This window comes from Lampetra fluviatilis, chromosome 36 (assembly GCF_964198595.1).
Source record: "Lampetra fluviatilis chromosome 36, kcLamFluv1.1, whole genome shotgun sequence".
NCBI lineage: Eukaryota > Metazoa > Chordata > Hyperoartia > Petromyzontiformes > Petromyzontidae > Lampetra > Lampetra fluviatilis.
Genome location: NC_136310.1, coordinates 7,840,959 through 7,858,252, shown reverse-complemented (window position 1 = coordinate 7,858,252; position 17,294 = coordinate 7,840,959). Strand labels below are relative to the sequence as shown.

Genomic DNA, 17,294 nt, shown 5'->3' with positions numbered 1-17,294 from the left:
GCTACGCCCATTTTAAACCTTTATAAAGAGTTTGCCTTTAGAGGCTAACCCCCCTTTTCCTGATGACGAACGCTTGTGTTGCGATCAAAAAGTCGTGGTTTTTATTTATTATTTTGTTATTTTCTTTGAACCTATATACGTGACTTCACCGAAAAACCCTAAATATTATAATTATCATCCAGCTGTCTATTGGAGTAAGAGGATCAAATTATATGATAAAAAATTGTACATTTTTGGACTGCTCCCCCGTCATGATACTGTGGAATTTCCATACGTGGTTCTGGACCGACCCAAATAGATCACTCCAATATTCATTTGTGTGTGCACACTCTGACCTCTGGATATTTCATGGAATTAAAAACAAAAACGCATGAATGTATTTTTAAACAGTTCAAGATTGTCATTTGTTTTATTTAAACCGTTACAATTGAGATTTAAACAGAAACAGTTCAGTTCAAGACTCGTGTCAATACAGAAGTCACACGCAGTGGGTTGCTGCAGGAGTGGTAGGATAGAAAGAGACACAAACACCCCTATTCCAAATGGTACACACCAAACTCACGCAAGCGCTCGGGTAACTATGGATCGGTACATTTTACCTCATTTAGAGGAGGTGCTTTTTTTACTTTTATCAATGTTTCACGACAATGACGTTGTCTTAAAAACAGGCAATACAAAAAACCGGGCACTTCCTTTTTAGAAACGAAATGTTTTCTTGATACAGTAGTGGAAGTTATAATTTAGTGTTACAGCTTGCACGTAAACAGTGGCAATGTCAGTACATGTGTATCGCCAACAAAACAACAAGACAAGACAACCAACATTATATGCTTGGTAATATAAACATTAACAAATGCCGATGGCTGAGAGTAGCAATCAGAGTCTTCTTCAGCGACAGCACTTTGATCGTTTGTTGATTATTTAGCGGCAGTAAGTAGCAAAAAGCCCCTATGTGTCTCACGCTAGAACGAAACAATGTCCTCGAAGTTAGATCCGAGATTGAAATCTTGCAAGAAATACTACGAGGCACAGTGGTAGGAGAGGGGTGTAACTAACTATAAACATTTTTTGTTGTTATTTTACCAAGTAAAAACCCAGTGAGCTGTATAGCTCGTTTTCAAAAGAGACCTGGACACAAATGATAGCTCAACGAAGCGGCTTATCATGCGGACATTATAGCAGGAGCCAAATACTCGACAATGCACGTTTCCAGTCGGGGGTCAACTCGGCCTCTCATCCCTTAGGGCGGGGTCAATAACATTAATACCATGAGAGAGTAAGTAAACAGTGGTTGTCTTTCGATTTAAAGCTTTCGTGACTGCAGGGATTCATCTTCTTGGTTCTTTCGGTAAAGTCACGTAGAAGGGAAATAATAAAAATAATTATTTGATTATGCTTTATTTGAATTTTTTAAATTAAAATAAAACAATAAAAAATAATTATTTAGTTATTTTATTAAGTTGTTTTTATAAAAAAGAAAGCATAAAAAATTAATTATTTTATTATGTGTTATTTTTATTATTTTATTATTTCCCTTCTACGTGACTTTACCGAAAGAACCAAGAAGATGAAAAGTGGTTGTCTTAACACCACCACCCTGGCCCACACCTCGCCACAGAAATGTTGAATTTCCACCACTGGCTGAGGAATGCGAGCGGTAGACGACCTTCCGCCCCGTGCTCAAATCGGGTGTGGAAAGCACTTTCAACTTTGCGAATTACGCTTCACGCCCTTGGGAAACTTTTAAACAACTACAATAATTTGCCTCACTTTGGACGAGCGAGAAAACGACCCGGAGATGCGAGGACGAGCAGCCACCGACGATCGGCGAAGGCGGCGGGAGCAGCAGCAGCCACGCGGCGAGGAGCCGGCACTACCAACAATTGCCCAAGCTCTGCAGTCCTCTACTTATCAAAACGTTACCGGCAAACGAATGAGTGTTTATACACGTGGGAGCAAACCGGAGAGCGCGGAGAAAACCCATGAAACAAGGGGGGGGGTTCGACAACACTATCCCACACAGATGGAACAGGTGGAGTCCGCATTTGCTGCATCTCATTCTCCGACGTCAATTCCTCGAAGCTCGCGGGGAAGCCGCGCACCGATCCACCGACGCTTGCTGCCGCCTCTAACGGACGCTGGATTGAAGAGCCTTGAATAGGAGCCACGACGAATCGGCGCGCCAGCTGCGTGCAAAGCTGATCGGTCGGCGGCCGAGGGGGGAGAAGAGACTGGAGGGCCAGATGGCGTCACAGTCACAAACTCCGTCCCTTGGAGACGGCGTGGCGACTGTGCAACAGCTGTGGATCTGCCAGCAGGAAGTGATGGCGAGTTGTGGCGATGTAAACAGCGCTGGCCACGACGGTGCCCTCTTAACCTTGCCGCCTTTGATTGTCGAGTATTTAAAAATGCATCCCAAAGTTTTTTTTTATGAATCCAAATCAGTAATGTTGCTACTGTAGACCGATAAACTGGGTATCCAGCGGCGTTGGGGCACCGCGGTGGCGAGATGTTCACTACCTCGCCTGGTATACAGGAGGTCGTGGGTTCCATCCCGACCCCGACACATGTTGTATATTTGGAGTTTGGATGTTCTCCCCGTGGTCGCGTGGATTTTCCTCCGGCTCCTCCGCTTTTTCCCACCATATTTTGAATCAACATCACGCGTTTAAGAGTATTTTGCTGCTGTAAATTTCCACTTCGTTGAGCTATCATTTGTGCCCAAGTCGCCTTATGTGGTGAAAAATGTAATACAATAAAAAATAGCTTATCCGACGAAAACCTGTGACCAAATCACTCAAAATATAACTCTAAACTACACCCGCACAAATGGTGGCGGCTGATGTGGCGAGCAGATGATGCACAAATGGCAATTAAAAAACTCCCCATAATATAAGTTTTTTGGGTTATATAGTGAAAACAAACCTATATTATGGATGATATTGGTTGCAAAAGCCTACGTGTTAAACTGAAAAACTCTTCGCTGTGCGACTGTGGTCACCACCCAGAAATTTAACCGTGGGAACGTACCCGTGCCTCGATTCCAGATTCACAACAAAAAACAGAGGCAGCATCGTCAGAAGCGCCGATGCACCACTCCGCGACTCCCGACGCGATCATCTGGCTCAACAAACACCACCTCATGTTTTCATCAGCCGAGTGGTTCGTGGGCCTAACAAGTTTGAGAAACACCGCTCCTTACATCAATGTCAGCCGTACGAAGATGAAACTTGACATCCGCCCGATCAGATTTAGCAAGCCAAGCAGGGTTTTTTTTTTAAGCCTGGATAGTGCTTTGATGAGTGGTCGCCATGCATAACAGGTGTTATAAGTTACAATGGTGGGCAGCAGAAGGCAGTGCAGCAAAATTCATGGTTGGGCTGTGTGTGTAAAATATACACGGGACGGCAACAACTATTCGAAACATTTTCTACGCGACTTAACTGAAAGAACCAAAGAATATAACTCTTCGAAAGCGGACGAAATATTGCGTAGTGCTGTTTCATCGTGCGACTCACGACCTTAACGATGCGATATCGAATCCCATTGAGGCGTTACAACTGAGGCCATCATCCACCCTGTAGATTTTAAAAATAATAGCCACCACTAAACATGCAAGTGGTCAACAAAGCAGGCATTCTTCTGTGCAGTGACTGGCTCATCATCACCCCATTGTAGCTTGGAATTTTTCCGTGACATTGACTCAGGGCCGCGGGTTGATATGAGCACCACCGCCCATGGATCGTTGACTTTTTTAGCTCAAAGACATGGACACAGTTCCAACAAATAGTGGGTGGCAAAGTTACCCGTCAAAAGGTAAACAACCACGATACAATAGGGAAATGGATGCGAGCGACCGTTAGGAATAACGGCCATGGCCAGCGCAACGGATGACAAGGCCGCTTTGTATTCACGCAGCAATCCAGAAGCCCTCTCTTACCGCGTTGTAGTCGGTCGCAACGTCACGGCACGATTTCCGCGTCGAGGATCGATCCGCTCCCCGCTTCTGTGGTACCCTCATTATTTTTAACAGTGCGTGTCGATTGTTCCAATCACACAATTGGGATTGTACATAATAGCAAATATCACCGTGCCACCCCTCCACCAACGGTACTGGCAGACTGATGCCCCAAGGTGACTCTTGCAAATGAGACTCATCCTGGCCTCTTGCGTTCTCACCTGGTTAAATTTGAATAAACCTGGAAGCTTGAAATTTGTTCCGTCTCGTTTGTTCCAATGGCTTCGACGTGTGTCCGCGTATAATTTGCATCGAGCGATTACCCTGCACATGATCCGATTGCCGTATTACGGAGCTTAAGGATAATTGGGTAGAACGAAGTTTGAAAGTCGTCGATCAATACTGATTATTCGACCCGCTATGAATGCATGAGATCGCACATGTAACAACCAATGCTTTTGTTGCTTCGCGCCAAGTTCCGCACGACAGGCTCACGTCACCCCAGCAGCAGCAGCAGCCACTGGAGGCGCTACCATTTGACATCAAAAGAACAATCTCGCAAATCGAACAGCGTCCGTGAATTGCGCCGATTGTTCTGACGCCAAGTTAAGACCGCTGGGTCGCTTGCACGTGGCTCTCGGTGAGGGCGTTAGTGGGGGGGGGAGGAGGGAAGTGAGGGGGCGGGGGGGGGGGTGTGAGAGGTGGAAGGGGTTGCTCTTTCTTGGTGGCCGCAATCAGACGCGGCACGCGGCGATGATGTCGCTGTCGTGCGCCTCCGTGCCGCCCTCCTCCCCGTTGGCGATCTGCTCGTGCATCTGGCGGCAGAACTCCTCAAACTGCTGCTGCTCCAGTTCCGTCATCACCTTGTTGAGCGCGTAGATCTGTGTGCCCGCACCGCGCCCGCGCAAGCAGCAATCGGCAGGGGCCAGCGATGAGTTTCGAAAGTAAACATTTACGATTTTTTGGATTCTCATATTTTCGAGGAAATTTTTGGACTTTCTATGCACGCTTCATTTACGCGCGATGAAGGGGCCACTGCCCAAAACGTCACCAAGTATGTATTTTATTTTAACGCCGCAGCGTTGGTGACGGACATGTTGAGTTTTTTTTCGTCAATTGTGCTTGTGCACCACTGCCAATGCGGCAACACCATCACCAAATCGTTTGTTCAGATTTTCTCACAATTTGCATTACTTCATCACTTAATGTCTTCCTGCCAACAAGTGACATCACTCAATGTCGAGCGGCAGGCAAAGTGTGGAAGTGATATCATGAAAGCGACGTCAATTCCCGTGACTTCACCACAGCAACACCACTTCCTGTGTCATTCATTTGTTTAGATCAATCCGAGCACATTTATTTCTACGGATCATGCGGCGTTTCATATCGAGGCTCGATTTTCGGATTGAATGTGTGTAAGCTGAACTTCTCTCGCACCGTACGTAGCCAAACCGTGCTAATTGGAGGTGCGGGGGAAGGAAAAAAAACCAAAAAATAATGCCAAAATCAGGAACACGTCCATAGCTGTCAACCCATACGGTTCACCCATATTCTTGTACAGGGAAATACAAATTTCAGGTCCATACGGCGTACAGCCGTTTCAATACGGGCACATTTGTTTAGTTTATTTGTTTGTGTTTCTCCCTTGCGATGGGACTTTGTTGGATGAACGTTGAGATTTATAAGGGCACAGGGTGACCAATAAAGTCTGAATTGGTCTGCAATTAAGGAAGGCACGGATAAGGGATTGACAGGTACGCACATCCTGAGCGGAGACCGCCGCGTCAGAGCTGTCGAGGGCACATGCCTCTATATCTGCGGCGGGCGCTTTCGAAGCAGGGGTTGATGGGATTATTATTTACAATAATCCATCACAACTCGTACCAATAGGGCACGTTGTGGCGGCATTTCTGTTTCCTGTCGCAGCAGGGAGTAATGAGCGTTTGCTTGCGATATTTATTAATCCGTGATACGCGCCCCACCAGCGCCCCAGATAAGCTGCTTAACTGACGTGCGTGGTGGCACATTAGAAAGCTATGAATTATGCATGAAATTTTAATTTCACGTGGGATAATACGGAGAGCAATTTTACCGCACAGCATGCGTTTGCATGGCAGCTTTCCAAAGATTCTCCTGGAGAAACTTTGTTGGGTTGTAAGACCAAGTTAATGCAAAATAGTACTGGATTTTTTTTATTCCCAGTTGCTCAAAGTAGCATTGCATACCCAAGGTCATAGTCATTAAACGTTGCACAGCATTCTGCGAAACTGCTCAGTCGCGATTCACAAAGCAAAAGGCAGTGCGGGAAAATCCATCGTTGTATTGTTCTTCTATGCATCCACATCTAATGACAGACAACCAAAAAAACCTGGAAAATATACACCAACAAAACTGTCTTAAATGAAATATAAATACAACAGCCGAAGTTTCGGACAATGAAGCCTTCTTTGCGGCACTATGATAAAGTCCCCAGAAGGGTTATGGCCCAAAACGTCCCTTATGTATTTCAATTTTTTTAAGGCCACACTGTTTATTTTGTTAATTGGGCTTGTGCATCACTACCACAGCTGCAGCAGCATCAACAATTAATTAGTTCCACATCCTTAAACCTGCCACCCACACATACAGCTGATCAGTAAGGTTTCTTGAGTAAACAAAACTGGCTAATTAGTTACAATGGTGTGTTGGAGAGTAAACCCACATTTACAATTCGAGTACGACGTTTCGCTGGTGATTACAACCAGCCTCGTCAGGCGACAACCAGAATTTCTGTGATCTAACCCAAAAAAACCCCTTTATTATGGATACGATTGGTCGTGAAAGCCTATGTGTTAAACTGACTAACATCTACGCTCACCTCGCCAACCTCTGCACTGACCAGCTTGGTGAAGTATGCTCAAACGACCCTCGCAACCCACGCAGGCATCAAGGAGGCCATCATCCAGCAGTGGATTGACAATAAGGATGCACAGGCAAACGTAATATTGTAGGTATGATTAACGTGAGTTGCATCTGTGGTGATTGTTACATTGGGGAAACGAAACGTCATGTCTCCGATCGTGTCCGCGAGCACAAGTCAGATCTGAAACACGGCAAAATTGAGTCTTCCGCCGTTGCCGATCATTGCTACAACGCTGTGGGCTCTCATGATATTGTCTTTTCCGAGACCAAGGTGCTCTGCCAACCTTCTGGCTACCATCAAAGGTTTGTACACGAAGCCATCCATATATACAAACACAGACATAACTTCAACCGTGATGATGGGTACAAACTGAGTAATCATTGGAAAGATGTTATTAACCATGTAAAAAAGATTTAACTGCACATATTTGTACCATCTTATCTGACAGGTACTATTCTACTTTACCGAGTGTTGACATCCCCAGTGTTTAACAGTACTGCTTTCTTCTTTTATTTTGATTATCAGCCAACACCGGCCACAACCCCAAGTCGATGTGCACCAATTGTTCTCTTTTAGCCCCGCCCCCCCCCCACCGTTCCATTCCCTGGTTACCACATTCAGATAAACCCCTCCCCCCCCTCCCCCTTAACTTGTATTTAAGAGCTTGTCTCTTGGATTTTTTCCTCACTTGATACAGTAAATTTAGCTGTGACGGTCCCACCTAATGACGGAGACTTGTGTTGCCTCCGAAACGTCGTTATTTATTATATTATTTTTTATAATTTATTTAAATTTTTCATTTTATTTTTTACCTACGTGACTTTACCGAAAAAACCTAAGAGTATGAATCCTTGCAGTCACGAAAGCTTCAAATCTAGAATGATTAACGTGCTCTGTGGCCTTGCAACCCAAACGGTGGTGGCCATATCGCAAGCCATGCCACCGTAGTCTGTTGTTCCTTCAGCGGAGGAGGAGCAAAACTACACGGCCTCTAAGAATGCTGAAACCCTTCTCGTGGCTATCAGACCTTGCCATTGGCAAATTAGCTCCTGGACGTGTTGTCCACACACAAGACAAATCAAACAATGTGGTCCGAAAAAGGGTGACTGTCTGGAACGTCTATTATATTTGTTCATTTAGAAAACTAAACTATTTTTTTTTATATTCTTTTGGTAAAGTCACGTAGAATGGAAACAATATGGTCTTCACCTGAGGACGGCTGCTTGCGTTGTGGCCGAAACGTCGTGAGAATTATTTAATGTTTTATTTTTTTATTATTTTATTGTTTCCATTCTACGTGACTTTACCGAAAGAACCAAGAAGATGAATCCCTGCAGTCACGAAAGCTTTAAATCGATATTTTTTTTATTTTACCAGGTAAGGCCCACTGAGCTGTATAGGCACTTTTCCAGAAGCGACCAGGCCACAAATCATAGCTGAATGAAGTGGCTTATCATGTGGAAATGTATAGCAGCCAAATACGCCAAACACATGTTGATTCTAAATGTGGAGGGGAAAACTGGAGGGCCTGGAGAAAAATCCACATGACCACCACGAGGAGAGAGACATTCAAACTGCAAATATACATGAGTCAGGGTCGGGATTGAACCCACGACCTTCTGTATACCAGGCGAGGTAGTTAGCATCTCTTCTAGATTTGAAGCTTTCGTGACTGCAAGGATTCATATTCTTAGGTTTTTTCGGTAAAGTCACGTAGGTAAAAAATTAAAATTAATAAAAGTAAAATAAAATAAAAATCACGACGTTTCGGAGGCAACACAATCTTCCGTCTTCAGGTGGACCCGTTACAGCACGCTTGCTGAAGACGGAAGCTTGTGTTGCCTCCGAAACGTCGTGATTTTTATTTAATTTTTTATTTTATTAATTTTAATTACATTTTTTTACCTATGTGACTTTACCGAAAAAACCTAAGAATATAGTTAGCATCTCCTAGCCACCGTGTTGATATCGTGCCGTACGGGAGTGGATGGAGAGAAAACTAACCTCGGCTCTCTGCCGCGCCTTGGTCTCCTGCAGTGCCGTCTTTTGTTGCTTGTTTTTGTCCAATTTGTTGCCGGCCTCTTTCGGGGTCCTCGGCTTGTCCCTCTTGGTGGCTGAATCCAGCGAGCCGGGCTTCGGTTTACTCGCCGACTGGTTCTTGAAAGGAACGCGACGGGGTGGAGGAGGGGGGGGGACCGCACACCACGAGGCTGCCATTTTATTACAAAGCGTTAAAAAATTCACCCGTGAAAACAAAGTTTTTCACTATAAATCCTTTATATGCGTGGCGGCTAGAGTCCTCTCGTCCTCTGGCTTGAGATGGCTGCCACCTATGGGTCAGATGATTGCCTGCCACCATTAAGCAATTGGTAATTAAATATAATTTTTTTTTTCCTATAAAGTGTAAAATTTTTTAAAAAAAAATTTCACGAAAATACATTGTCACTCACAACGAGTCTGTGTGCAAAATGTCAGCTCGATTGGATCACGGGAAGTGGGTTAAAAAACGACCGAAAGATTTGCACGGTCGTAAGCAAGCAAGCAAGAGAACTTAATATAAAGGATTTAAAAACAAAACTAAATTGCCAGGTAAGGCCGACTGAGATATAAAGCTCTTTTTCAGAAGTGACCTGGCCAAAAATGATAGCTCAATGAGGTGGCTTATCATGTGGAAATGTATAGCAGCCAAATACTCTAAACGCGTGATGTTGATTCTAAGTGTGGAGGGAAAAACCGGAGGACATGGAGAAAAATCCACGCGACCACGGGGAGACAGACATGCAAACTCCAAATATACAGGTGTGAGGGATCGGGATCGAACCCAAGATCTCCTGCATACCAGGTGAGGTAGTTAACATATTGCCACTGTGGCGCCCTTGCACTGAAACCATTGCATAGCAATGGATAAAACCAACAACAGCAATTGGTGATATCTATGGGTTCCATTTTTGTCTGTATCTAATTGATGAGGACACAACATAAGAATAGGCTTCACCCTTTCTGGCAATACAAGAAAAAAGGTCCAATAGATAGAACGCCTCAACCCGAGCCATTAATACTTTCATACTTGCTTTGCCTTTGTACTGTTCATCTTTTGGCATTCTCAGGTCTAACACTGGTGAAACAAGGTCATAAAATAAGGCTTTCTCTGGTGTGCGTCAATCGGTTTCAATGACAATGCCGTTTATTATAATCGGAGCGTGTTTGTTTGCATGATTTCCCACAAGTATGTGTGGCTAATGCAGGTGTGATGCCTTGCAATAGTTGTCAGCATTTGGTGTTTGAGCATCTTAACACATCCTGTTTCATTGCCAGAAAGGGTAAAGCCTATTTTTATGTTTTGTTGTACGGTTCGAAAGAAGCGCAACATATACACACGCACAAGTACAGAAGCTGCATTAGTATTTGCACCGTGACGTAGCGACGGTTTGGGGAGGAGGTGTTCATCGAGCAGTGGGTCGATCATGGCTCACGACGATTGATATTTCCAGTTGCGGGGGGTGGAGTTTCAAAGAACCAGACTCAATATTGAAAGCCCAAAATAAAAAAAATCAACATCATTATCTCCTCAGTGTCTGTTGATCTTCTTCCGCACCGTTCGTAGCCGGCCGTGCAAATCGGAAGTGCGGGAGATGAATGCTAGGGAGGGAATGGACCCTGCCATAGGAATGAGGAGTTTTTCCCAACGTTACATGGTCGTCGACAGAAATAATAAAGATGACGCAATTTGCGACGCACACAATATATTGCACGGGCATAAATGATCGTGGCCCCTGGGAGGCACGGAGCCAAGCTCGGCGTCGATCAAAATCCGGGCGAAAGAGGGGATAGAGTTTGTGCCCATTAAGTGCCTTCAAAAAGTCGGTGAAGATTGAATGTTGCTGCAAATATGCAGCGCGACGGTGATGGCCGGCTTCCGACGGAAAAACGACGCCTGGCAGGGACGGTCCTTAGGTTAGAGCGTAGGAGGTTGTGAGTCGCGATATTGAGAGTTCTACCATGAGTTGTAGTGCAGGGGGACAGGACCGGAGAGATATACCGGTGCTGCCACGCAGAGAAACGACGCCTGGCAGTGACGGTCCTTGGTGTCGAGCAGAGGAGGTTGTGACTCGTGCTATTGCGGAGACTTCTACCATTAGTTGTAGTGCAGGGGGACAGGAGCAGAAAGAGAGATATGGGGGGCTGCCACGCAGAGAAACGACCCCTGGCAGTGACGGTCCTTTGTGTAGAGCGGAGGAGGTTGTGACTCGCGCTACTGCGGAGACTTCTCCCGTGAGCTGTAGTGCGAAGTGACGGGCACGATGATACGGTGGACGATCGAAAGTCTAGGCGCGGCGAGTGCTGCGCAATGGTCATTTGAGCAGGGAGACACTTTTGACTCATTGTCATCATCATCATATTTTACTGTTATTACCAAGGGTCATTATTAAGATCAGGGACCTCCTCGCATAAAACTACTCTTTCTAATCTATTTAAGCATGGCACAAGGTCTGGATTTATAGCCGAAGGCACATACCCTGGAGGGGATCGATATTCGGAATTCCCAAGTGCGGTTTAATTAACTTAATAACCATAAATATGATGATTGATCTCTCTCATTATCAGTAACAAGTAGTTCAATCAACATTCGAGATGATTGCACATATACGCGTGGGTGGACCCGCATATTGAGTGGCGTTCAATGACCGGGCAGCCCGCCACCGAACCACATAAGCGAAGGTTCAATTCCCGATAGAGGCATGTGGGGGTTCAATTACAGCAGTTGTGATATAGCATTTAGGAGCCGGGGTTGGTGGGTCATGTAGTGATATTTTAAATCGGTGTCAAGACTTCCAACAACTCAGCAGAGCAGAGGTTAGTAGATAGCAGCACAGCAAGCAGGGTGCTGACATCAGTATCGACCTTTGAGTGTTATACCCATGTGTGTGAGATTTCTCTCGTTACTCGGGTTTCCTATCACATGCAAACAAAGAAACTGGCCCAACATTTCAATACAGTATCCTATTGAAAATGGTTCTTTTTGGCTCACCGAGACTTTTCTCCGAGTAGGAAATCACTCTTTAGAGTGAAAATACTTTTCAGACGTTTGTCAATCCGCTGCTGGATGCAGTCCTCCCCATTATGCTGTGTTGGTCATTGTGGCCATACACCACCATACTGGTCAGTCTTCATCTTTCTCTCGTAACAGCAGAAGATTACAGATGTAATTTAGATTTGTTATCCACTCAATTGTCTGCTCAGGCGCAGAGTGGATTTCATCCATTCCTCCTTTATGGTTGTTGGTGTTGTTGTTTGACTTGCATCCCACTGGGATTTTTGCACACAGCGTTGGTGAACGGTGCTTTTTCTGGTCACGTGACAGACCCATGTGCCATGGGTTGACCCGAGATGATTGGCAGATCCACTGTGCCAGGCTAGGTGCATGAGCCGGTCACGTGACAGACCCAGGTGCCATGGGTTGACCCGAGATGACTATGACCACTGTTTCACTGCTTTTATGGCTTTATTTTGGTGATTTTCGAAAAGTTTTTTGGTTTGGCCATGTTTGTTTGTCGTAGTACAGAGTTAAACTGATGGCCTTAATCTAAGTTGTCTTGTGGTTGTTGTTGTTTGACTTGCATCCCACTGGGATTTTTGCACACAGCGTTGGTATACGGTGTTTTTTTCTGCAATATTTTGCTGTCTTTTCTTGGATTTTCTGTTTGCACTCAGCCACACAGTCACTTTAATATGTTTTTTTGTTCACGTTTTTTGTTTGTTGCGGTTGCACCCGATTCAAGAGCCGAATGGCTTCACAGGGCAATACCTAATAAATGAACTTGAACTTGAACTTTAAAGGAGTGAAAACAGCAGCAACAGCAGCGGAGTGTTTACGATGCGGTCGATGTTTTGGGTTTCGTGGCCGCACTCACAGGTTCGCCGAATCTTTGATGCACCACTTATGCATCAGGTGGCCGCATCGGCCACGCGGTCCCGATTCGGTTGATGCTTGACCATTGGCGGCGTGGAAGGTTGAAACTGGTCCGTGTGGCTTGACGATGTTTCAGGTTTCATTTGTGTAACCGGGTGGTGAGAACTCAGAGATACCAGGACGAGTGTCATTCGCAAGAGTGACCTGGGTCACCACTGTGAATGAGTTTCTTGCATCAACTTATTTCTTTAGAACTGCTTACTTGTCTTTAGTTTGCTGTGCTTCCCTCCCCGACCCACAACTCCGATTAGCGCAACTGGCTATGTACGGTGCTGCTAAAGAAGTTCAACGTACATATATTTATAACAGGTTCCCATGTTGACCTAAGATTTAGGGTTTTCGCAGCCAATTCGGATTCAAAATGTGATACATTCTCCGACGCTAAACACTTGTAAACGTAACAATCCAATTTCTTGGCTGCGTCGGGTCGCAGAGTGTGTTAGCGACACACATTTGGCCAGATCATCTCATGGTTAAATAAAGTTGCAAACGAGATGTTTTTTAAAATCTCAAAATGGATTTTTTCACGTGAAATATTTTTTTAAAGAAGAGAAATACCAACAAGTTAAATAAACAACATGGCAATTATTCTCAGTACGAAAGGATACCATACGTAACGAATGAACCTCAAAATAAAATTAGTAAACCTTAATTGTAACTAACATTGGCTAAATAATAATGGTAAACAATAATTAAAATACCATGAGCAATTCACCCGGAATAGGCCCGATCTCGTCAGATCTCAGGAAGATAAGCGGGGTTGATCCTGGATAGTGCCACGGGGTCACCAGCCCCTCCCTCCCCACCCTCCCCACCCAGCCCCACCCTCCCCACCCAGCCCCACCCTCCCCACCCTCCCCACCCAGCCCCACCCTCCCCACCCAGCCCCACCCAGCCCCACCCTCCCCACCCAGCCCCACCCTCCCGACCCAGCCCCACCCTCCCCACCCAGCCCCACCCTCCCCACCCAGCCCCACCCAGCCCCACCCTCCCCACCCAGCCCCACCCTCCCCACCCAGCCCCACCCTCCCTTGTTGTTGTTGTTGCCCGCATTGAAACGGCTATACGCCGTATGGACCTGAAAACTCAATGTCTCTGTACAAGAATACGGGGTAGGCCGTATTGGTTGTGACAGGTATGGTACTGTGTATAGTGTAGTAGTGTATAGTAATGTCGTGTATAGTGTAGTGTAAAGTAATGTAGTGTATAGTGTAGTGTAAAGTAATGTAGTGTATAGTAGTGGTGTATAGTGTAGTGTATAGTGTAGTGTATAGTAATGTAGTGTATAGTGTAGTGTAAAGTAATGTAGTGTATAGTAATGTGGTGTATAGTGTAGTGTAAAGTAATGTGTATAGTAATGTGGTGTATAGTTTATAGTAATGTGGTGTATAGTAGTGGTGTATAGTGTAGTGTATAGTGTAGTGTATAGTAATGTAGTGTATAGTGTAGTGTATAGTAATGTGGTGTATAGTGTAGTGTATAGTAATGTAGTGTATGGTGTAAAGTAATGTAGTGTATAGTAATGTAGTGTATAGTAATGTAGTGTAGTGTATAGTGTAGTGTATAGTGTAGTGTATAGTGCAGTGTATAGTAATGTGGTGTATAGTGTAGTGTATAGTAATGTGGTGTATAGTAATGTGGTGTATAGTAGTGTAGAGTATAGTGTAGGGTATAGTAATATAGTGTATAGTGATGTCATGTATAGTGTAGTGTATAGTAATGTAGTGTATAGTGTAGTGTATAGTAGTATAGTGTATAGTGTAGTGTATAGTAATGTAGTGTGTAGTGTATAGTGTAGTAGTGTATAGTAATGTAGTGTATAGTGTAGTAGTGTATAGTGTAGTAGTGCATAGTGTAGTGTATAGTGTAGTGTATAGTAGTGTAGTGTATAGTAATATAGTGTAGTGTATAGTAATGTGGTGTATAGTAGTGTAGTGTATAGTAGTGTAGTGTATAGTAGTGTAGTGTATAGTGTAGTGTATAGTAATATAGTGTATAGTAGTGTTTCAGATACCTGTCAACCGCTTATCAGTGCCCCACCTTATTACAGACCAACTCAGACCGTATTGGTCATCCCGTTCCCTTAAACATCTCAACGTTCATCCTACAAAAGCCCCATCACAAGGCGAGAAACACAACACAAATAGACACATTTTTTTACCCGTATTGAAACGGCTGGATGCAGTATGGACCTGAAAACTCAATTTTCCCTGTACAAGAATACGGGGTTATAACCGTATGGGTTGTAAGAGGCGTCATACGCTTGGCGTGAAGCAGCAGCAATACAAATACACAAAGTTACATGCAAAAAGCCACCACAATCAAACGGAACGCACGCACGCACCTTCGACTCGTTCATCTTGCGAGCACCCGTTGATGATAAACAATTAAAAGTAGTAATAATAATAGCGTGTTTTTTCTTGTTCTTAAATTATTTTTTTGTTATCGCTCGCGGCGTTAATTCGCGCTTAAACGAGGCGTTCTTTAGCGATATTTAAAGCGGCGATAAAACCCTACAATAGATAAGCGCGTACAGAGGCGAGCTTAGTTCTATATTTCGCAGTCCGTTTAAGCATTGCCTCGCTAGCATCGGCGCTTCCCATTGGATCGTTGGTTGGGACGAGCACGTGACCCGTCGCCCGTGCCAGCCAATCACGTGCCGGAGGGGGGGGGGCATGGTGAGGGGGGGTTTGGTGAGGGGGGGGGGCAATCGTGTCACGTGATACCGTGTGGGGGAGGGCGGAGGGGTATTACCACGTGACCAGGGTAACGGGACTGGCCACGCCCGTCGTGTGGTCACGTGACGAGACGTCTCAAAATCTTCATTTAGACTGGAGGAATCCGAAGAGCTATAAAGCTCTTTTCCACACATGTCCACAGATGTCCAGCCCCGTGGCTGCCTTTCAACTCCCCAACTGACAACCACGTGACTGCCCTTCAACTGCCCCAACTGACAACCACGTGACTGCCCTTCAACTGCCCCAACTGATAACCACGTGACTGCCCATCAACTGCCCCAACCGACAACCACGTGACTGCCCTTCAACTGCCCCAACTGATAACCACGTGGCTGCCTTTCAACTGCCCCAACTGACAACCTCGTGACTGCCTTCAACTGCCCCAACTGACAGCCCCGTGGCTGCCCTTCAACTGCCCCAAATGACAACCACGTGACTGCCCTTCAACTGCCCCAACTGACAACCCCGTGGCTGCCCTTCAACTTCCCCAACTGACAGCCCCGTGGCTGCCCTTCAACTGCCCCAACTGATAACCACGTGACTGCCCTTCAACTGCCCCAACTGACAGCCCCGTGGCTGCCCTTCAACTGCCCCAACTGACAGCCCCGTGGCTGCCCGTCAACTGCCCCAACTGACAGCCCCGTGGCTGCCCGCCGATCACACTCCCAAGTCAGAGCCACAAGCTGCAGGGCTGGGGCTCTTGTCCACTCAGTGGCGCTGTGAACGCTCTCACTCGGCACCGTGAGTCCCGGGGGTTTCATCCCTGCAGTCTCCCGTCGTGGTGGCCACGTCCCGTCATCACACAGCCTGTCATCACACAGCCTCTCAATTCCTTCACACGCGAGGCAAAGTCATCATTAAGGATCGTGGTTTCACTACGCAAAGACTCCCCCGTAACACATTCCTGCGGAGGGAGCTGGTAGGAACGTTGGGTTGCTCGGTCAATGGCCAGGGTCAACGGCGGCGTGGCAAATATGGCCGACTGTGAGGGCGGGCACAAGCCGGCGTGAGTAGGTTAAACGTTGAGTTTTATAAGGGGACCACGGGGTGACCAGCCCCTCCCCACCCAGCCCCACTCTCCCCACCCAGCCCCACCCTCCCCACCCCCACCCAGCCCCTCCCTGCACGACGGACGGACACAATAATCCCCTGTGGGCTGGTGTAACCACGAGGTTCCTACCAGCAATATAGCCAGACTGTTGGGGCAAGTGCTGTTAGCGAGCACCTATGAAGGTCGGCACAGCTCACGAGGGGGTGGGTGGGCCAGCACCACTCCCGGCCGCCTTTGTCTCTCCCGTGGCGATGTTTACACACTGCACTAGGTACTAATTTGAGGCTGAGTCGATCTAGGGGATGCCCAGGACCGGTTGGGATTGTTCGTCACTGGTGGTGGTCGTAAGCGTGAATCGAACTCGGGTCGCCGAGTTCGTGGTGCAGCGCGCTAACCGCTACACCACCGCTCCCCACCTACAGAAATACAAAGACTCCACACACACATGAACACAGACAGCTACATACACAGAGATACAACATTGTGAGTGTACTGTGTGTGCGTGCACCGTGTGCGTACTGTGTGTGTGAACGTAGAGCATATAGGCAGAAGGCCCATTGCCCGAAACATCGTCCATTGCACCGTTTCCCTTCTAAGGCCACCCACATTGTTATTGCTAACGCAGCACGTACATATATATACGTACACCCGCCCCGACTTAAAACACAACGCAC

General features: G+C 46.1%; 1 protein-coding gene across 2 annotated transcripts; it reads right to left on the bottom strand.

The window, feature by feature from the left end:
- Positions 1-384: 384 nt before the first annotated feature.
- On the bottom strand, positions 385-15,404 carry SVBP (small vasohibin binding protein). 2 transcript variants are annotated; one of them, XM_078873298.1, is made up of 3 exons: positions 15,176-15,404; positions 8,865-9,017; positions 385-4,839 (listed from the first exon to the last, which is right to left on the bottom strand). In XM_078873298.1, exons 1-3 carry the CDS (start codon positions 15,188-15,190, stop codon positions 4,693-4,695), a joined length of 315 nt encoding a protein of 104 aa, XP_078729424.1. In that variant the 5' UTR covers positions 15,191-15,404; the 3' UTR covers positions 385-4,692. The 2 variants fall into 2 exon arrangements, with proteins under 2 accessions (XP_078729424.1, XP_078729426.1); XM_078873300.1 differs by having other exon boundaries at positions 8,865-9,011; positions 15,176-15,403.
- Between the last annotated feature and the right edge of the window lie 1,890 nt (positions 15,405-17,294).